Source organism: Salvia splendens, chromosome 1, assembly GCF_004379255.2.
Source record: "Salvia splendens isolate huo1 chromosome 1, SspV2, whole genome shotgun sequence".
NCBI lineage: Eukaryota > Viridiplantae > Streptophyta > Magnoliopsida > Lamiales > Lamiaceae > Salvia > Salvia splendens.
In genome coordinates, this window is record NC_056032.1 from 5,564,810 (window position 1) to 5,587,347 (window position 22,538).

A 22,538-nucleotide genomic window follows, 5' to 3' on the forward strand; every position below is an offset into this window, starting at 1 on the left:
ATGCAGAGAAGTGAAAAAATAAAGCATGCATGGACTCTTCTTCGTTTCATTCATTCTTCCATCAACATGTGAGTTATATATATATATATATATATATATATATATATATATATTAATTTATCTTGAACTTAGACATGTTATACTAGTAGTATTAATTAATCTTGGAAGATTTGCCTATATATTTTAATTTTTGTTTTTTTGGATATTGTAATGCCAATTAATTTTTCGGTTTGGATCGATTATTGTAGTTTGAATTTTGATTTTCAGGTTTGATTTTTCAAATAATTTATTTTGGTTTTATTTTTTTATAAAATTTTAATTTTTTGGTTAGGTTTAATTTGGGCAAAATCTGAACCGAAAATCGAATGTCCACCTTTAGATTTTTTGGGTGTGAGTAGTTGTTTTATGGTTTTCTGGACCAATTTAAAGGTATGAAAAATATAATGAAAGTTTGAGTATTTTTTCGGAATTTAACCTAAACTATAATGGCAAACTCTCCGTGTTGGTTGCATATTGCGGTGACCCGTGAATCAAATATGACAAATTGATTGTAATTTTAATAGAGTATTACAAACTAGTAGTAGTACTATTAAAAGAAATCATATGGATATATACATATATAGAGATATAGAGATCACGTCAGAAAATTGGCAGCCATAAACTTAGCAGATTGTAATAATGAAGTACGTGTGACTCTTCGTATACACACGTAGATACATACACACACTGACAGTTAACATGCACGCATTTACGTGATTGGTTAAATGCACACATGCACTCTTATTATAAATAGTTAGCAAAATAGTAGTAGTACTCTATTTTTGGTTCATCATATACCATTTGTTAAGAAATGGTGTTGGGCAAGAAATGCTAAACCATTTCTTAGGTTACAAAAACTGATTCTCCTTGTTTGGTTTACCATTTATCATTTCTTGATATTTGGTATTTGATGTTTGGTTTCCCATTTAGCAAAAGTGAGATATGAAAAAGACATTTTTGCCCATGAAATTTTTATGTTTCACCCATTTTTTAACACAAGCGGTTGCATCTTCACCATTCATCGGTTGAAACTCTTTCTCAAAGCCAAGCACCACGTTTTCTCGAAGGAGGTAAGCTCGAAATTCAGCAATTCAGCAATGGGGAAGAAATTCAGCAATTTCTGAAATTCAGCAATTTAGCAATTTGAGCTTTTTGGGGAAGAAAAATTCAGAAAAATTCAGAATACAAACTAAAAAAGTTAGCATCTGGAGGAGAAATCCATCTTCATCATATTGCCCACATAAACTATGAAACAACAACATTTCACAGGGTTCTCCAAAATTTCACAAAAATTTCAACAGATCAAAATAATTGATGCCAATAATTTCAGCAAATTCATGTAACAAGGGCATTAATCCATTGCTGAAAAAGCTAATTCAATTTTGGGTGCCCGTTCATATCGGAAAAGGGGAAAACCCGTTCATATCGGAAGCTAATTCAGAAAAGGCTTACCTCGTCAACTGAAAATTGCCGCCATTGCCGGAATTAGCGAGCTTTCTCCTTGGGTCAGTCTTCTCCGACGCGAAGAAGGAAGAGGAGCGAAAATGTCGTCAAATTGAATTGTTGGGCAAGAAAAATCGCAGGCTTGGGGTTAATTGGGGAAATTTCCAATCAATATGAACAAGTCAGATATGTATCAGACCAATTTTGGAAGATATGCTAAATGGCACTATCTGAACATTTAAGGCGGGCCTCTCTCTTTAACTTGGGCCTGTCGAAAACTATAAATGCCAAACCAAACATCTGATAACTCCATTTAACACACACTAACTGATGTTATAAGACAAACCAAACACACCCTCAAGCTGAAAAATTATTGTACATATTTTTCTTACCAATTAAACGAATAAAAAAACAATGTGTATGAATTGTGATTGCATAAAGAAGCATTATCTAATTAACGGAAAAAAAATGAAACATAAATTCATGTGTTACACTTTTGCTAAATAAAGTAATAATCAATATAAATCTAGCATTATGTTTTATTGTAATTAATCGAATTATCGTTGTAGCTTTGTAGAGGCTGCGACTGATTAATGCATAATTGAATGACTATGCATGTATTGGCGTTGCATTATTAATGTCTATACACAATATAAATTAATTTCTCATCACTACATTAATATTTCCATATTGTTGTACCAACCTGATCGGTTTAGGTCAAAATTTAGATGCATACCTATAAAACTAGTATAAATTGCTCTTTTTCTTGAAGAATTAGTTTTACAAGCACTTGAAAAATCCACATTGCTTATATATACACATAATATTCATATTATACGTTTTGCGGGTAGCAGGTACCCCATGTCCAACGGGTTAGGAGTTATCCTATATTGCTACTCTTTCGACGGCCCTATATATGTAGTACCCACACTCAACCTTAATTAGTTACTCCATAAATTAGGAAAAACTTTATTTAATATAGATTTTTATTTATTTACATGAGGCGCAAAAAGTGGATCACTGAATCTCACTCTAGAAACCATAAGAAAATATTTGTAATTGACCCCTTTTTATTTTTTTGTAATAGAACCTTTGCACCGCAGAATTTATGAAGTTGAAAATCATGTTCACCTCTTTCCATAAAAGCATGCAATTATTCCCATCTCAAAAGTTGATTGTATTTACCATTGTTAATGTTGGTTTAATTTCATGTATCATTTGATAATCTTCTTATCATGATGGTAATCAGTACCATCATTGTAATGTAAGTACATATATACTGTATATAAATATGTAGTCTATGCCCAAATTTAAAGCATTAATCTTTTTGGGAATGTAGTTAATTTAAGAGCTATTCTTTGGGGTCATTTTAATTTATTTTACTAACATGAAAGTACGATGTGGACTCATATGGTCACACATGTGGTGATCATATGTACTAACAAAATAATAATTTTGTTTTAATAACTGCAGCCATTATTATGTATACTACTAGTTGCGAAGCTCGTGCCTATTTATTTAAACAAAAAAGTTATTAATCGAATAAATATGATTATATATTTAAATGTGAACTTGACGACTATATATTAATTAGATTATGCAAAATAATGAATTGCAGCAAATTAGATGGAGAAATGCACACGATTTTTTTTCTGAGTTCATGTGTGCGTATGACTTACTCCATTAATATACTATAAATGCCATAAAATCCTCAATGTGAGTGCATTTAATAGCTTCATTATATTGAAAGTTAGTTGGTAGTTGGAAAATAATAGCAACTATTCTAATGTACAAAAACTCTATTTATTCTTAATATATACTCTCATGTCATGCAAAAAAAAAGAATACATTTATTTGTCTTTATTTATTTTAAGAAATTTAAGATTTGAAAATGTTAGAAGTCTCAATCGGTGATTGAACCCCAAATTTAGATATGTTTCCATAGTAGGAACAGTGTGTGCATAAAAATCCAAAGGAAAATAAGAAAGAAATAAAAATATGGAAAACCAAATTGCAAAAGCGACGGAAAAAGAAACTCCAAAAACAAAAAGAAAGCACAGAACGAGAAAAGGAAAAGTAGAGAGAGATAGCAGAGAAAGGGATTTGAGAATGCAACAAATTCAGAGAGAGAAAGAGAGCGTGGTGGCTTTTTCTTTTTCTCTCCGACAGGAATCTTTTAAATTCCAAAGTGACTTCATAATCAAAATTTCGAAAGAAATTAAATTATCATTTTTAAATACAGAAGTAGTACTATAATATTTGCCATTATATTAGGAAGTAATGAAGTTGAAAATAAAGAGGTGTTTTAAGTCACTTTAAAGCAATTGATGGACATTGACACTATGTACAGTACAACAAGTTAATAAACAATTAAACATGGTCTGACGGCAGTAATGTATTCACACATATTAAACATTTATATAATTTTGGGTAAATTGCTAAAAAAAAGTTTATAGAGTTCAGTTAAATTATTCTTGTTTGTCTTACAATTTCGTTAAAAAAATATCCAGAAAAAAACTATTTTTAAAAGTAGTCAGAAAATACTTTGAGGGGGTTTTCGGTTTGCAAGATTGTATCCCAGATTAAATATGCAGTGTGTTTGGTTCATGAGATTCAATCCCACAATTCAATCATAGATGGATAATCATGAAATAATTAGTCATAGCTAATCCCATATGACTCAAATAATCTTACAACTCAAACCTAGATTGTATCTTAGTATTATTTTATCTAGCAAACCGAACACCACCTGAAGATTAGATTTATCTCCACTACCATAGTGAAATATTCTAGTCTTTTAGTTTACATATAGTGAAATATTCTAGTGGCATGCGTATAAATACACAACGTTGTTTAAATTCATCGATATCGACATCAACATTTGATTTTCTATTGCCATATTATATACTCCCTCCGTCCCGCATTACTCGCACGTTTCATTTTCGGCACGGAGATTAAGGAATGAGTGTATAACAAAGTCAAATATTACGGCTGTAGGTGAAAATTGTTACTAAAAATGAAAATAGTGCAAATAACTTGGGACGCCCAGAAAGGAAATAAGTGCAAGTAGTCCGGGACGGAGGGAGTACAAATTTACCAGTAAATTTCACAATGTGATTATTAAGAACGAAACCAAAATTTTTTTTCAGGAGGATTTTCAAAAGTTACAGACATATATGAATTTATGATAAAAATAAATATTAATTCTAAAACATATGTAATATATTAGGTAAACAAAGTTTGTGATCAAATATACTTTCACTATCTACTATAATCTAGGATGTTATAAAATATACTACTATGCATGTAATGAAGATTTGCAGACATTGTAATAAAAAATCTTTTTGATTATGATAATAAATATGAAAATAGTGTGAATTACTCCCTCTATCCGTGAAATAATGTCTCATTTTGATATTTTAGGATGTCCGTGATTTAAAGTTTAATTTACCTTTTTTCATTTTAGGTAAGGGGACCGACCATTTACCTAACTCAATACAATCATGCACATTGTATTATAAAACCAATATATAAAGGTGAGGTTCACTTTCCACTAATCTATTTCCCCATTTTTCTTCACAAAAACAAACAATTTTTTAAAACTAGTGCCGAGTCAAAATGAGACTATAAGTGACGGATGGAAGGAGTATGAAAGATAAACATAAAATGATGTTAATTATGTTAATCGAATCAAAAATGGCAAAAAATAGGTAATGCTGTATTTAAAAATTGTAGTATAACACTATATATTTACCCTTATACTTTAAATTTAAAAGAATATATATTGTCACATATTTTTTTTAAAATATTCCAACCCAAATAGAATGATAGTAATAGTTATTCGTTATATATGTAATAAAATTTGATTATTATTCCATTATATCTATCTTTCTATATAGAGAGATGAGATACATATCGAATTACATTTCATGTAACAATTAATGTTTAATTGTAAATTTGATTTGCACAATATTTAATGTCTTATGTATGCATCATTCTCCATTTACACTAATATGATTCGAACCAGATGTTTATCCGTGAATTTCATTTACGTAAAATTTAATGTCCTGTAAATAAACCGTTCTCAATTCGTATATATACATGTAATATTCATATAAGTTAAGGTTACATTGAAACCATAATTATAGTTTTCAAGAATACAGTGACAACCAACGAAAGCACACACCTTTATTATAACAAACGCGTTACAAAAATTGTTCAAAACAATTTACTTCGATTTATGTAATGCAGTTTACTATTTGTTCATAAAATGAAGTCTCATCTGCTCTTTGTTAGTCCATAAAAAATAATTTATCTTTCTATTTTTGTCCTTCCATTAAAATTAGACTTCCACTAAAAATGGAAAGTCACTCTCAATAATATTTTTTAAATCTTTCTCTAATATTTTATCAACTTTATCTACTCATCCATCTTACATTACTTACTTTATCTATTTCTCTATCATATTTTACTAATTTTACATTAAAAATTATTTATCTATCAATAAAATTATAAACCAGTGTACTATTTTTTTTATGGAGGAAGAGACTACTTCTTTAATTTATGTAAATATCGAGCACAACAAAGCACACTTTTAAATCGAAGTGTCATACAAATTGTTCAATGAATATCACATAGTACTACTACTTAATTACTAGAAGCTCAATTGTGTTACTTATATATTGATATCAGAATATGTCAATTCATGTCACGTTGTCGCATGCTTGATTAGTTGATTTATAGAATGGTAGGCGCTAGTAAGGCCATCCACAATAGAAATAGCCCAGCAATAGCCCAGCCATAGCCCAGCCACTGCCATATCATCAGCACTAAAAATCCTCCTGCCACATCATAAATAGCCCAGCCATAGCCTAGCCACATCATAAATAGCCCAGCCACATCAATAGCCACATCACTAATAACAATTATATAAAATGACATAATTAACAATCACACAATATACGGAATTTAATTTACGAGACATATACGGGAAAAGTTTAATAATACTATTAAAATTTTAAAAAGTACAATAATTTAAAAAAAGTACATTAATTAAAAAAAAATACATTAATAAAAAAGAGTGACAATTCACTCCTCGTCTCCGTCGTCGTCGCCTCCATCGCTGTCGCCTCCGTCGGCACCATCGCCGCCGCCACCATCGCCGTCGCCTCCGCCGCCTACGCCGCTGCCGCCGCCACCGGTCTCCCTCCGTATAGCCTCCAACTCGCCCTGCAGGCTCATGAGCAAGGTTTGAAGCACGCTCTTCTCCACGGGATCCGTCACCACCCGCCATTCGGCCATCGTCTTGATCAACTGAGCGCGCGTTTGGGCGCGAGCGAAGAATTTGAGCTCCTGGGTGGATTGGCCAAGGGGGGATGCCGACTGGACCTCCTGGGAAGCTCCGGCGTTCCCTCTCGCCGTCTGCTAAGCGCGCTTGCGCCCAATCGGGCGAGGTCGGCCACCGACCGAACGCGGCGTGGGGAACTCCTGCGTCGTCTCGGGGAGGTCGTGGGAACCTCCGCTGCTGCCGCTGTAATCGCCGGTGTAGTTCAGTAGTTGCTTCTTCGGCCAGCCAGAGTCGACACCTACTCGGAACTTCTCAGACTCGCTCAGTACAAGATAGCAGTTCCAGTAGGTGAAGTCCTTGTATAAACCCTTCAGTGGGAAGGCTTTCTCCGCTATTCTCCTGCAGTCATCCTCCGTTTGGCCACTGCTCATCATGCGGAGTGCGTTGGTGTACAAACCCGAAAATCGGGAGACCGCCGCCCTGATTCGGTTCCAGCCCTTCCGGCAATCCTCCCCGTTGCGGGGCCTCCCATCCGGGCAAAATCTCTGGTAGGCTGCTGCTATCTTGCCCCACATGTTGACGATCCTTTGCTCGTTCGAAACGAGAGGATCGTCGCAAACACTCACCCACGCCTTGCTGAGCGCGACGTTCTCGTCGTCCGTCCACCTCCTCCGTACCTCCTCCTCACCCGGCTGCGACGACTCGCCGACCTTCTTCTTGCCCTTCTTCTTTGGGGCGCCACGCCCCGGCACTGCCCCCCCTTGAACTAGAGTCTCCGGAGCTCCGAGAGTATCAAACCCCAACTCATCTAAGGAGAAACTATCAAACCCCAAGGGTGTTTGGGTCGATGTGTGCGAAGACCCAGTCGAAAAATCAAAACTGGGGCGATAGACATCCCCCGCCGTCGCCGGGGACCCCCCAGGAGTCCCCTGTGTAGCCGGTACGACCCCCGGAGTCCCCTGTGTAGCCGGTACGACCCCCGGAGTCCACTGTGTCGCCGATGCTCCCCCGGGCATCATCTGCATCCCGGGTACCCACCCGGGTATCGGCGGAAACCCCCCCGGCGGACTCCCCCCCATTGGGGCCCCGGGCATCATCTGCTGCCACGGGTACATGTTGTAGTACCCGGGCACCTGACCCCATCCACTTCCCACAGGGATCGTCGGAGTTTGTGACCCGCTACTCCCGGAACTAGGCTCGTTGTTGAGATCCATTTCCCGTTGTTGATCTTGAACAGAAATTAAGATAGAGAGAGTACTCGTTAAAACAAGTGGTGCGAATGAAAATGACGAGCAAAGCGCGTATATATAGTGTTTCGGAAAAAAAAAATTAATTTTCGCGCTAGGCGGTGCGCTGGGCGATCCGGGCGCTGCAATAGCGCCGAACGGACCGCCCAGCCGACCGCCCAGCGCCACGCGACCGCCCAGCGCTGCGCGGTTTCTCTCTCCAATCGCCCGATGGGCGGCTGCAATAGATCGCCCAGCGAACCGCCCAGCGCCGGCGCTCGGCTGGGCGGTCGCTGGGCGCCTATTGTGTATGGCCTAATAAATTTCGACAAATCTAAGTATGCACCACGATTATGGACAAATTGATGATAGATGCTAAATTCAATATTTATGTCATATTCAATTTTTTGAAGGCTAATAACATCGTCATCCGACTCATCCGTTACGCAATAAAAATGATAAATAACTAAATACTATACGATTAAAGATTAAAAGTTTAAAACGCATAAATTCAATTCAGTGTTTCGTCAGAAATATATGTCTTAAATTGTCCTTTCTCTTCATAAAATCTCCATTTTATAAAAAAATTGATTTATGTTTATATGACACAAGATATACCTAACAAAAAAATATCAATTGAACAATTATGCCAAATAAGGCCGAAATACTACATCGGCCACTAATAAGATTGTTGATATTGTCATTTTCTTCACAAAATCTCTATTTTATATAAAATTCGATTTATGTTTATACGACACAAGATATACCTAACAAAAAATATTAATTAAACATGATACATTCATAATTTCGGTCACCAAATTATGCCAAATAAGGCCGAAATACTACATCGGCCACTAATAATTAAGATTGTTGATATAATAGACAAAATAATTTTTAATGTAAAATTAATAGAATAAGAAAAATATAAAATATTATAATTAAAATATTATTAGTAGAAATTGAGATACGCCCGCTTAATGAAAAAAATTAGAAGGTTAAGAAATAAAATAAAAAACATTAATAGTGATCATGGGCGAAGTATCAATTTTTTTGAAAATTTAAGTACTCATTTTTTAGATGGCAACGTAGACGAGGTAAACTAGATCCGTCAACTACTAAGGCTATCTGCAACGCTGTCTCTTATCCGTCCCTTAACAGTCTCTTAAATAACTATTTTTGGGCCCCACTGTATTTTTTCACTCCATCTCTTAACTAAGGGACGAAACATGCAATCCTCCATCTTTTATCCGTCCCTTAACCGTCTATTAAATTACTATTCATTCAATTTCATTTTTTATTTTTATTTCCAACAAATTCAATCAATAAAAACACACTTCATTAAATAAAATAAAACTACAACATAAAATTCGTAAAATCCAAAAAAAAAAAATACATAATTTAATAATTTTCTCCGCCAAATTTTACTCAAGTGTGCTCCATTAGATCATCTTGGAGTTGGACGTGGGCGGTAGAGTCACGTGTCCTTGCCCGAATAGACAACCGTTCTTGTATAGACGAATGCACTCCACTGCGAGGCGGACTAATTGCGGTAGAGCTTCCGGGGGCTTCATGGTCGAACCAATTTCCCGCCTCTGGTCCTTCGTCTTGGACAATCATGTTGTGCAAGATTATGCACGTATACATGATGTCGATAGGGCTGGCAATTTTCGACACGACACGATAATCCGACACGAATCCGCACGAAATTATTGGGTTGGGGTCAAGTCTTATTGGATCCGTGTCCTTATCGGGTTGACCCATTAAGAACCCGATAATTTCGGGTTGGGTTCGGGTCGGATGCGGGTCGGATACGGGTAACCCATTAAAAATAATATTATTATTTTTATTATTATTTAAAAAATATATTTATTACTTTAATTTTTTAATTTCTTATAAATTAGGTTTAAATAGTATAAAACGAATTTTAATTGTGTAAATTAGGTTAAAAATTAAGGTTTAATCGTGTAATATTAGGTTTTAATCGTGTAATATCAGGTTCGGGTTGTTATCGTGTCGTGTCAACCCATATTATATCGTGTCGATAACGGGTTCGTGTCGGGTGCGGGTCGTGTTCGGATTTGAAGGTAGCAGGTCGGGTTCGTGTTCGGATTTACAGTTTCCTTAACAGGTCGGGTTCAGGTTAGGCCTTATTGGGTTGGGTCATTATCAGGTTGACCCGATAACGACCCAATCCGCACGATTTGCCAGCCCTAGATGTCGACCATACTCTCCATGAACCACGTACGGACCGGGGCTTTGATTATGTTGAAGCGCGCTTGGAGAACCCTAAACGCCCTCTCCACATCCTTGCGAGCAGCCTCCTGCTTCTGCTCAAAAAGAGCCTGCTTTGCGTTTACAGGCCTGTTGCACGTCTTCACGAATGTTGGCCACTTCGGGTAGATGCCGTCGGCAAGATAGTACCCCATTTTATACCGCCGGTTGTTAGCGATGAAGTTGATGGCCGGCGCTTTACCATCCAAAACTTCGGCGAAGAGGTCGGATTGATGGAGCACGTTTATGTCGTTGTTCGATCCGGGGACCCCTAAGTACGCATGCCAAATCCATAGCCGGTAGTCGGCAACGGCTTCGAGTATAACAGTGGGGTGGGTGCCTTTGTGGCCGCTAGTGTACGACCCCCACCACGCCACAGGGCAACTCTTTCATTGCCAGTGCATGCAATTGACGCTGCCAAGCATCCCGGGGAATCCGTGCACTTCTTCGTGAAGGTGGAGCAGAAACTGACAATCTGTCGTGCTTGGCCTCCGGAGAAATTCGTCGGTGAAGGCTGCCCGAACGGCTTTGCAGAATTGGATCAAACACATTCTCCTAGTGCTTTATTCTACCTTTATTAAAATTTATATTAAAATTCATGTAATCCATTAAAGAGTGTGAATGAGGTATTATTTTATGGAGAAAGCTACACAAAACATAATTAACCTATTTTTCTTTTTAATAAATATGCAGTCAATGAATCAAATGAAAGAATTACTAATTTAAATGAGTAGAATTAATAAATCCAACAACACATGCATCGGAAAATTCAACCATGGAAGGGCAAAACGGTACTTTCGAGTTTGCCAACGGAAAAAAGTGGAAAAGTGGGAATTTCAAAAGAAAGAGAAGTAAAAAACATTTCTCCTTCCCTTCGTCTTCTTTAATTCCTGTCTCCTCAATTTCTCTCTCTCTTTCTCACACACACACACAGTCACCGATGAAGAAAGCTTCACATTGCGGAGCGCAATGTTGTTAATTGGCGGGGACACATGCTTCCAACGGTTATGAATCAGCCCACTTCCGTAGACCCAACAGCGCCGCCGCCGCAGCCGCCGTCGCAGCCCCCGCGATCCTCCTTCAGCTGCGACCGCCACCCCGCCGAGAACTTCACTGGCTTCTGCCCCATCTGCCTCTGCGAGCGCCTCACCACTCTCGACGGCAACTCCTCCGCCAACACCCCTTCCTCCTCCCGCCGCCCCTCCTCCGCCTCCGCCGCCATCAAAGCCCTCTTCTCCTCCTCCTCCACCGCCGCTGCGAAACCCACCGGCAGCAGCAGCTTCTTCCCGCCTCCGAAACCTGCGAAAGCATCCTTCTTTCCCGAGCTCCGCCGCACAAAGTCATTCTCGGCGTCCAAGAACGAAGCTTTGAGCCAATTCTTCGAGCCCCAGAGGAAATCTTGCGATGTTAGAGGTAGAAACACTCTCTGGTCTCTCTTCTCCCTCGACGACGGCGGAGCCTCCTCCAGCCAAAACCCCCCAAACGGCAAAAAAATCGGATCTTTAGTGGCGGAGAGGCCCGTTTTCGAGGAGACCGAGAACGACGACGATTTCCGTGACCTAGAAAATGCAGAAATTGATGAAATTGAAGAATCCCATTTGGAGAATTCAAGAAACGAAGTTGAATTCGAGATAAATGAAGGCGAAATAGTTGAAGAAGAGAGTAATGTGAAGAAGATAAAGGAACACATTGATCTCCACAGCCAAGAGAAGAAGAGCTCCGGCGGAGGCGGGTTTTGGGCGGCGGCCTCTGTTTTCAGCAAGAAATGGCACAAATGGCGGCGAAAGCAGAAGATGAAGAAGGAAAACAATCCCACATTGCCTGTGGAGAAGCCCATTTCTCGGCAGTATAGAGAGACACAGTCTGAGATTGCTGACTACGGCTTCGGCCGGAGATCCTGTGACACCGATCCCCGATTCTCCCTCGATGCCGGGAGGATGAGCTTCGACGATGCAAGATACTCCTTCGATGAGCCCCGAGCTTCATGGGATGGTTATTTGATTGGCCGAAGTTTCCCAAGAATGGCACCAATGGTCTCTGTGATGGAGGATGCTCCGGCCGTGCCTGTTTCACGGCAGGATATGCAGATTCCGGTGGAGGAGCCACCGGTGGTGCATTCTGTGAATGAGGGTACTGAGGTTGTTCCTGGTGGGACAGTGCAGACTAGGGAGTATTACTCGGATTCGTCCTCTCGAAGGAGGAAGAGTCTTGATAGGTCGAGTTCGATTAGGAAGGCTGCAGCCTCTGTTGTGGCTGAGATTGATGAGCTTAAGATGATGTCCTATGCCAAGGTCTCGCCCACAACTGCAGATTGCTCTCATCCTGCCAAAGTTGTGGTGGAGAGGGAGAGAGACTTGCTAAAAGACTCGAGTTTGCAGCATTTTGATGGTGTAGAGAGTAGTGAATTGGGTAGTGGTTATAGGGATTGTAGCAATTCTTTGATAGGGGGTGAGAGGAAGGAGGCGAAGAAGTCGTCGTCTAGGAGGTGGAGTTGGAGGATTTGGGGGTTCATACATAGGCGTGGTGGTGGCGCGAGCAAGGATGGGGACGAGGAGGACAAGTATAGCAGGGTTAACGGGGTTGAGAGGTCGTTGTCTGTGTCGTGGCAGGACTTGAGGGGTGTGGAGAACAGGGATGTCGGGGGCCGTTTGAATATAAACATGTTTAGGAGCAATAGCAGTGTGAGTATGAGGAATGGTGGATCGCTTGGTGCGAGTATGAGGAAGCCTTCGGGAAGGAGTGGCAGGGACGGGTTTTCGTTTGAGAGGAATCGGAGTGTTAGGAGTTCGCCTCCTAGCCATGTGGATAATGGTCTCTTGCGTTTCTACTTAACCCCTATGAGGAGGCGAGGGGGCGGAGGTGCGGGTGGTCTTGGTAAAATCAAGGCCAATGGCTCGAGCTCTGTTGCACGGAGCGTGCTGAGGTTGTATTGAGGGTGTAAGGTGCTTGGTCTTAACTTTGCTGCATTTGTTGCTTGATCACATCTGCAACTGCTTGGTTTAGTTCTTGTATTGCAATGCATTTGTATCTTTTCATTGGGGTATACTGTTATTGGCATTTCAATAATGAGAAATTTCTTTTCATGTTTTCAATAATTCGATTGATGAATGTTTGTCACATCCCCTCCCTATTTGCAAGAATGTTAGGCACGAATTTTGTAGCTAAATAAGGTCAAATGATGTTCAAAACAGTCTACTATTAAGAAATCCATTACTACAATAGGCTAAGAACAAGAGCCGGCGACGGCGGTCCGGCCACCTTCTTGTAAGTGTACCACCTCGCAACCACCAGATAGGCCAAGAAATTCACAAAGCTAAGGAGTGCTAGCAGCCAGAAGAAGTAATCGAGATGGCCCCGGTTCAGATTATCTGGGATCCATCCCAGTCGGCCATCTCGGGTGGTCACCTCAGTCACCACCGTGACTAAAAACGTACACAGATAGTTCCCGAGGGCTGTGGTGGCGAGGCACAGAGCGGAGCACAAGCTTGTCATCGCATCGGGGGCTTGGTCATAGTAGAATTCGAGTTGCCCTACAAACGTGAAGACTTCGGCACATCCAACAAGGAAATACTGAGGAACCTGCCAAAAGATTGAGATAGGAATGGTCTCTTGGTCGTAAAGGCCGTGGATCCTCACGTAGCGTAGCCGGTAGACCTCGAGTCCACCGGCCACGACCATTGCGAGGATTGAGATCACGAGCCCAATTCCCCTCCTCTGGAGCTGCGTGAACCCCCTCTCGTGCTTTGTGTAGCACCTGACAGCAAGTACGAGGACGGGATCGTAGGCGAGGGTGCAGACTATCACACTGATTGTGTCAAATAGAGAAAGTGAGGCTGAAGGGATCTTGAAATTAGGCCCCATGTGTTGATCCATTGTGTTCCCTTGTAACACAAACATTGTGCTCATTTGGCTGTAAACCGCTGAAAAAATGATGCCCGTGGCCAACACCGGTAGTAGTCGGACTAGTGACTTGAGCTCCTCGACCTGCGTGATCGTGCACAGATGCCACACGGCCGAGCCCTCTTTCTGGTCTGCATCTTCTTTCGTCTTCACAGCTGCCTTGTCAAAGAACCTAGCAAAGGTTCATTTAACATACTAGTATAGTATATATAATCAGTTATCGTGTAATAGCGTAAAATGAAAATTCAATCGATATGGCAAAATGAAAAAAAATATATATATATATTCACTTGAATTTGTTGGTGTGTTGGAGTTTCCTACTCCCCTTGATGTTTGACTCTTCCAAGTCAGAATCTCGTGGAGGAGTGACACATCAGACGGGACTTTGACGCGACCAAAACCTGCGCGATACGGACGAGGGGGCTTCCCCCGGCCCTCTGGACGCGGTAAAGGCGGCTCCCGATAAAGAATGCGGCAACGGCAAGGGCCATAGCGGCCCGAAACTGTTACGAACGCACCTGGAGCACGAGTAACGGAGAGCGATAGGGTGGAAGACACGGCTGCGTCGTCTCTGACGCAGAGCCCGCCAGCCTCGGGAATAGAGGAGGAAACGTCCTGCAGTGAGGAGCTGGCGGAACCATCAGACGAAGCTACCGGCGCGGTCACGACAAGGAAGCTGAGGCCGAGAAAGGACATCAAACAGCCGGAGCGCTACCAAGACTTCGTGTCCAAGTAGCGGCCCCCAGCTGTTCGACGGACCGACGGAGAGGAGACAGAGTCTTGTTATTTTTGCATTACGTTTTCTTTAAGATATTATTTTTAATATTGTTTTTGTTATTTCTTTTTTGAACAATTAATGAGTCGAGCGGTTTATAAGCTCCGTCGGGTTTTCTTTGTTGGTTCTTTCCCGATGAATAGGATTAGGTTGAACCAACCCTAGGGTCTAGATTATTATAAATAGGGCTTCTCATTATTCTTTCAATCAATTAATGAAGAATTAGTTTGCCCACATATCTTGTGCAATACACAACTTAACCTATCCGCTGCCGACGGAGAACGATCTCCGCGCTAGCCTTCAAGTTTTCAGCCGCCGATCCCAAAGCCCGGGACGCCGGATTCGTGTGTTGATTGATTCGTGACAGAATTTCTTCGTTAAGAGAATTGTCCTCTTAACAGAAACCCCAACCCCCCACCCCACATTCATTTGTATCCAAACAAGGACCGACGAAGCAATTAAGGCGCCAATGTTTATCGAGAGATAGAACCAATTGAAGAAGGAGCTTTTCCTCTTCTTCTCGTTCTCATCGTTTTCATCTAATTGGTCGGCCCCGAATGAGGAGACACACGGCTTGATCCCACCGGTACCGAACACGATCAAGTACAATGCCACAAAGAAAGTGGCGGATTGCGCCTGCGTCGGGTGGCAGACCCCCGCGCCGTGTTAGACGGCCGACCGAGGCGAACAAAGTTAAGAGTGCCATTCCCTAGACGAATGAAAAAACTAATATATTTTTTTACATGAATGTAGTAAAATGAAGGGAAGAAAAGTTGTAAGAACTTACAAGAACATAGATGGAGCTAAAGGTGGCAATGGTGTAGTATCTGCCGAGGTAAGAATCGGCGAGTAAGGCGCCGATTAGCGGCGTAATGTAGCAAGTTCCCGACCAGTTTGTGACGTTGTTCGACGCGGTAACGTTGTCTTGGTGAAGACGAATTTTCAGATAGTTCCTCTACATTACAATCTTCATCATTTCCGGCTAATTCTCCCACTGTGTTGGGGTACTTCTCAAACAGTTTCGAAACGAAATCATTAAAATCAATTAATGTACAAATCATTACCATGACTGGACATGAAGTACCACCACATTCCAGCTGATGCACTATTGAATTAGTAAATAACTTTAATTTCTTTTAATTTGTATTTTTTAAAATATGAAATGGGAAAATGAATAGTAGAAGTGAAGTGTATCATTGATGCATATACAGTGCTATGCTCATCGGTATTTAGTTATAGTGTTTAAGTGTAATTGTGAAACCTATAACTAAGGTAAAACAAGTAGTTCTGGAAAAAAAATTTCTGCAAAAATTATACTCTCTCCTCCGTCCGCTAAACATAATAACATTTGAAACACACGAGTTTAATGCAAAATTGGTAAAATATGAGAGAGATAGAAAAAAAAGAGTGTTAAAGGAAAATAGATCCCACCTCATTATATTGAAAGAAATTTTCAAAAAAAATATAAAAAATTCTATTTTTAGGAAACTTCTTCTTGATTCCCAAAGTTGGTTTCTTCAAATTATAAGTTTGCACGTAGCTTAAGGTATGTCCACACTGTTGGAGAATTGCTGAATTAATATGTCCGAAGCCCAAATCCTGTAAATAGAAATGGTTTAGCCCATTAACATGGGATGGTATCAAGTAGTAGTACATAATTTTATTAGAGTTTCTCCAACAGTAATGTATGCTTCTTAATTTCGCCAATATTTAACTTGTGAAAAATTATAACAATAAATATAATTTTCTAATAATCTTGTGCAAATAAAATGTCCTGATTAACTTGAGACGGATAAAGATTTCTAATAAAATAATGAACTTCTAATAAAACAAAAGATTTTGTCGTTTGAACTTAATCTTATCCAATCAATAAATACAATTTTGAATCTATAATTTGGCTCGTGGTCATAATATTGGGATCCCTGGAAGTTTGAAATTTTCGAATAACGTTCAATGTACATAACATGCACTAGTAAAATAAAAGAAATATGGGAAAGAATGAGATGGATAACCTAAACTAACACCCACGTTGAGACACCTAATTTTTTTTGCTTACACATAATATTTCTTAGAAAGCTACCAAAAATTAAGTTCCATCGAAACTAGAAAGTGGGAGGTGCACCCAAATTTTCAACAGCGAAGCTAATTGGTTGTAACCATCATGAAATAAAGTAACGCCTCGCTTTGGATTATTTAATTTTCATTCATTTTTCTATTTTAAAACATATACCATTTCACTAATGCGTATATAGTTTTTTTTGAAATTATAGTTAGTAACCGACAATTTATCATATTATAGTTTTGATGCTAATCATAATACTATAATGTAAATTCTTGCAAAACTCAGTAAGCTTGGCCTACATTTTTGTAAACTCTTATATTCATGAATCATGAGATTGTATTAATTATAAGTTGGAATTTGCATAATTGTTTTAACATATTATAGTACACACATAGTGGTATTAAATAAAGAGATGCATCATTATATACGCGCGTGTATATGTATGCATAAATCATGGAATTTAATTACTTAATATATATATATATATATATATATATATATATATATATATATATAGGGATGTATTCATTTCCTTTTCCTATATTTCCTCTTTTTTCCTTCTTAATATCAGCCATTAGATTAGAGAAATGGACGGTCCAGATCAACATTGAGTAATTAATCCCGTGTTGCATTATTTGTCCTATTTTGTGCATTATGAGGGTACAATAGTAATCTAATAATGGCTGGAAACCGTTACGAATAATGCACCACATGGTCACGAGTAATGCATATAATTGCCTATATAATGCACAATATGTGAACTGCAATGCATACGAACAAGATGTGCTGTGTTATGATGTTTGACACACGTTTCTTGTTTCCCCTAAGGGTTTAATAAGCTTAGGGGCTAGGGTATAGTACGTAGACATGTATGTAATCTTCACATGGTAACGAGTAATGCATATAATTGACTATATAATGCACAATTTGTGAACTGCAATGCATACGAACAAGATGTGCTGTGTTATTATGTTTGACACACGTTTCTTGTTTCCCCTAAGGGTTTAATAAGCTTAGGGGCTAGGGTATAGTACGTACGCATTAATAACAAATTATAAAACGATACGAATAATTCACCAAATTGTCACGAGTAATGGATGTTATTAACTATATAATGCACAATATGTGAACTGCAATGCATACGAATAAGATGTACCATGTTATGATGTTTGACACACGTTTCTTGTTTCCCCTAAGGGTTTAATAAGCTTAGGGGCTAGGGTATAGTACGTAGACATTACTAAATGCACGTATGTAATCTTCAATTCGTTGATTAACCCATATACACAATACCTCTAATAATGCATAATATACTGAGATAATGACAATTAACAGCTACATAATGCACTAACTAAACCAAATAATGCACATACGTATATTCTAATAACAACAATTTGTTAGTAATGTCTACGTACTATACCCTAGCCCCTAAGCTTATTAAACCCTTAGGGGAAACAAGAAACGTGTGTCAAACATCATAACATGGTACATCTTATTCGTATGCATTGCAGTTCACATATTGTGCATTATATAGTTAATAACATCCATTACTCGTGACAATTTGGTGAATTATTCGTATCGTTTTATAATTTGTTAGTAATGTCTACGTACTATACCCTAGCCCCTAAGTTTATTAAACCCTTAGGGGAAACAAGAAACGTGTGTCAAACATCATAACACAGCACATCTTGTTCGTATGCATTGCAGTTCACAAATTGTGCATTATATAGTCAATTATATCCATTACTCGTTACCATGTGAAGATTACATACGTGTCTACGTACTATACCCTAGCCCCTAAGCTTATTAAACCCTTAGGGGAAACAAGAAACGTGTGTCCAGACATCATAACATGGTACATCTTATTCGTATGCATTGCAGTTCACATATTGTGCATTATATAGTCAATTATATGCATTACTCGTGACCATGTGGTGCATTATTCGCAGATACCAAAATGTGGCAGTTACTTTTCCGTCAAATGTCAATAATAACCCTGTAATGCATACAACCACCTTCTATAATGCAACACGGAACCAGTTTTATAGAATCAATCTGATCCGTTGATGCCTTAGATCTAACGCGTAATATTAAGAAGGAAAAAGGATCTAAGATGTGAAAAGGAGAATAACGCTCCCCTATATATATATATATATATATATATATATATATATATATATATATATATATATATATATATATAGACCATATTAATTAATTAGGACAAATTGATAATTAAATTACTAAAAAGATTGTAAAATTCTAGTTCATCTCACACTTTAATAATTGAATTATAAATCACGAAGTTATTCATTTTTGTAATTATTCCATCTATCACTTTTCCGGAAAAATATATGATGATGTGACAACCAGTTGAATTATAAATAACGAAGTTTGTAATTTTTTTCAGTTATTCCATTTACTAATTTCCCGGTGAAACATATGATGATGTAACAACCAATCGGATTATAAATCGCAAGTTTGTAATTTTTGCATTATTCTACTTATCATTTTTCTGGCAAAATATATGATGATGTAACAGTCAGTTTTAAATACACGGAAATGTTATGGCTATGTTAGAAATGTTATTTCTCTTCCTCATAGTGAAGTATTAATTACATTTGACTGAAAAAGTGATATGATGAAATAATTGCAAAAATTGCAAACTTTATGATTTATGATTCAATTTTTGAAAAGCATGGGACAATCCAAAAGTTTGACTATTTTTTTTTTATATACTAGGGCTGGTTAGGTATATACTACTATAAAATTATTAATTATATATAGGGTGGCATATGTTATACACACATGCATAAAATATTAATTAGAGGTCCCATTGAATTCTAGAATGTTTATCACGGGTGGACCAAGAATTAGGACAAATGTATGTTTTTTGATGGTAAGAAGGAGTGTTTTCCAAATTAGCTGAAAACAATGTAGCAAGACTTGCAATTAAGACTAAGTTGTTCGTTACCAAATGGAACCACAATTTGGCATGATAGCGCTTTACTCCTTTTTAGCTATTCAAATATACGCGAAAGGAATCTTCCAACTACGCTTTCTTCTAAGCTAACTCTGATAGCACTCTCCATTTATTATATACTCAAATTACCATTAGATTTTATAGTGGATGACACTGACACGAGTTTTATCTAAAATTAGTAAAACACAAAAAAAATAAAAATAAAAATGATCCAAAATGAAAAAGAGAAGGATTGTTACTTTCATCAAAATTCTATGCTATCTTACATTCCATTTTGAATGAAGCTGTTAAGGGTATTCCCTCCCTCAACGAGCCGGCAACCGCAGTTGACGGCAAAGTAACAATACCGGCGCCCGAATTAGGGTCGGCGGCTTCGAGGTGATCGACTGTGCGCGGGATTTCGTTCCCGTCGGGCAGTTCGTCGCCTAGGTTTTTAGTTGTCAACGATTTGTTGGGCAAAATTATATTTTCATTCATAATGGAGTATGAACAAAGTAGCCCTATTTATATTCTATGGACCCTAGGTTTGGTTCGACCTAATCCTACATCGGGAACGAACCAACAAGAAAACCCGACGGAGCTTATAATTACGCTCGAATTAATTGCAAAGAAATAAATAAACTAACGCTATTCTAGGAATAAAAAGACCGAATAAAATAAAGATAATAAAATAACCAAAAAAATAAACTAAGGGCCTCTCGGATGCCTATTTGGAAACGAACTCCCCAAGCCTGTTAGGCGGTCGCCTATTCCTCGTCGGCCTCGATGCTGCAATCGACTCCTGCGGCTGCTGCTCCTCCGGCAGACGCAGATGACCTCCTCCCGCATCTAACTCCGGTTGCTCGTCTCCTGCACGCTCACGGTCTGGCTGTTGAGGGACCGTATCAACCCCCTCCCCCATAGCAACCTCCTTGTCCTCAAGGAGAACATTCGGAAACCGCCGCTGCACTAACTCCAACGGCTCCCAAGTCGGGGAGTCCGTCCCGTCGGACCAACGTACCAATACATGCTCCACCGGCTGACCCTCATGCCACAACACCCGACGATCAAGCACCCGGACTGGATACACTACCGGCCTGTCCCCAAAAAATTCCGAAGGCAGCTCCATCCCGTCATTCGTCCCGTCGCCTGCCACAAATGGGCGAAGGAGACCCACATGGAAGACGTTATGAATCCGACTACCCTCCGGCAAACGCAACCTGTACGCCACCGGGCCAATGCGTTCCAACACCTCGAAGGGGCCGTAGTAACGCCTAGCCAGCTTCGCGGACTGCGGCCGCGCTACCGAATGTTGCCTATACGGCTGAACTTTAATAGCACCATGTCGCCCACTTCAAATTCTACGTGGCGACGATGTTTATTTGCCGACTCACGCATACGCTGCTGCGCCCGCTCCAAATTCCGCCGCAGGTCCGCGATCAACGCGCTCCTCTGTCGAATCAGTTCTGCGGCCGAAGGGGGGGTGGCTGCCGATGGCTGCGCGAACACCAAACTAGGAGGGTCGCGACCATATAATGCCTTAAAAGGCGACATGCCCAAACCTGCATGGTGAAAACAATTCAGGGCAAGCTCCGCCCATGGGAGAAAGTTGGCCCACTTAGAAGGTCGATCAGCCGTAAACGCGCGGAGATACTGCTCCAAGCCCCTATTACGGACCTCCGTCTGACCATCCGACTGGGGATGATACGCACCAGATGTTAAGGGTATTCCCTCCCTCAACGAGCCGGCAACCGCAGTTGACGGCACAGTAACAATACCGGCGCCCGAATTAGGGTCGGCGGCTTCGAGGTGATCGACTGTGCGCGGGATTTCGTTCCCGTCGGGCAGTTCGTCGCCTAGGTTTTTAGTTGTCAACGATTTGTTGGGCAAAATTATATTTTCATTCATAATGGAGTATGAACAAAGTAGCCCTATTTATATTCTATGGACCCTAGGTTTGGTTCGACCTAATCCTACATCGGGAAAGAACCAACAAGAAAACCCGACGGAGCTTATAATTACGCTCGAATTAATTGCAAAGAAATAAATAAACTAACGCTATTCTAGGAATAAAAAGACCGAATAAAATAAAGATAATAAAATAACCAAAAAAATAAACTAAGGGCCTCTCGGATGCCTATTTGGAAACGAACTCCCCAAGCCTGTTAGGCGGTCGCCTATTCCTCGTCGGCCTCGATGCTGCAATCGACTCCTGCGGCTGCTGCTCCTCCGGCAGACGCAGATGACCTCCTCCCGCATCTAACTCCGGTTGCTCGTCTCCTGCACGCTCACGGTCTGGCTGTTGAGGGACCGTATCAGAAGCCTATATAAACAATGATGTGTAGTACCTCATTCTACATTTAGTTTGATTAATTGATTAATTAGTCTGCAAAATAAACAATACTAGTAGTTTTCATTACATTAATGTACTTGTGATAGTTTTCTTTTTCTAGCTTTGATTGGGGAGGAGTTTGTTGCTCCCTTTCTTGCTGTTTTGATTTTTTTTTTGTTTTTGTTTGTACTCCACAGCTCGCTGCTCGAGCCATTTTGAATAATAAAAAAAATGTATTTTG

At 39.6% G+C, this 22,538-nt stretch overlaps 1 protein-coding gene, 1 long non-coding RNA gene and 1 pseudogene across 2 annotated transcripts; 1 reads left to right on the forward strand and 2 right to left on the reverse strand.

Annotated features, from left to right (window-relative positions):
* Nucleotides 1-818: 818 nt before the first annotated feature.
* Nucleotides 819-1,832, reverse strand: LOC121802871. Its single transcript, XR_006050868.1, has 2 exons — nucleotides 1,492-1,832; nucleotides 819-1,159 (listed from the first exon to the last, which is right to left on the reverse strand). It is a non-coding gene; the product is annotated as an uncharacterized LOC121802871 (long non-coding RNA).
* Nucleotides 1,833-11,135: 9,303 nt separating this feature from the next.
* Nucleotides 11,136-13,361, forward strand: LOC121794625 (protein OCTOPUS-like). The gene has a single exon (XM_042192878.1). It carries the CDS (start codon nucleotides 11,259-11,261, stop codon nucleotides 13,197-13,199), a length of 1,941 nt encoding a protein of 646 aa, XP_042048812.1. The 5' UTR covers nucleotides 11,136-11,258; the 3' UTR covers nucleotides 13,200-13,361.
* A 118-nt stretch (nucleotides 13,362-13,479) lies between these two features.
* LOC121757871 lies at nucleotides 13,480-21,873 on the reverse strand (annotated as a pseudogene).
* Between the last annotated feature and the right edge of the window lie 665 nt (nucleotides 21,874-22,538).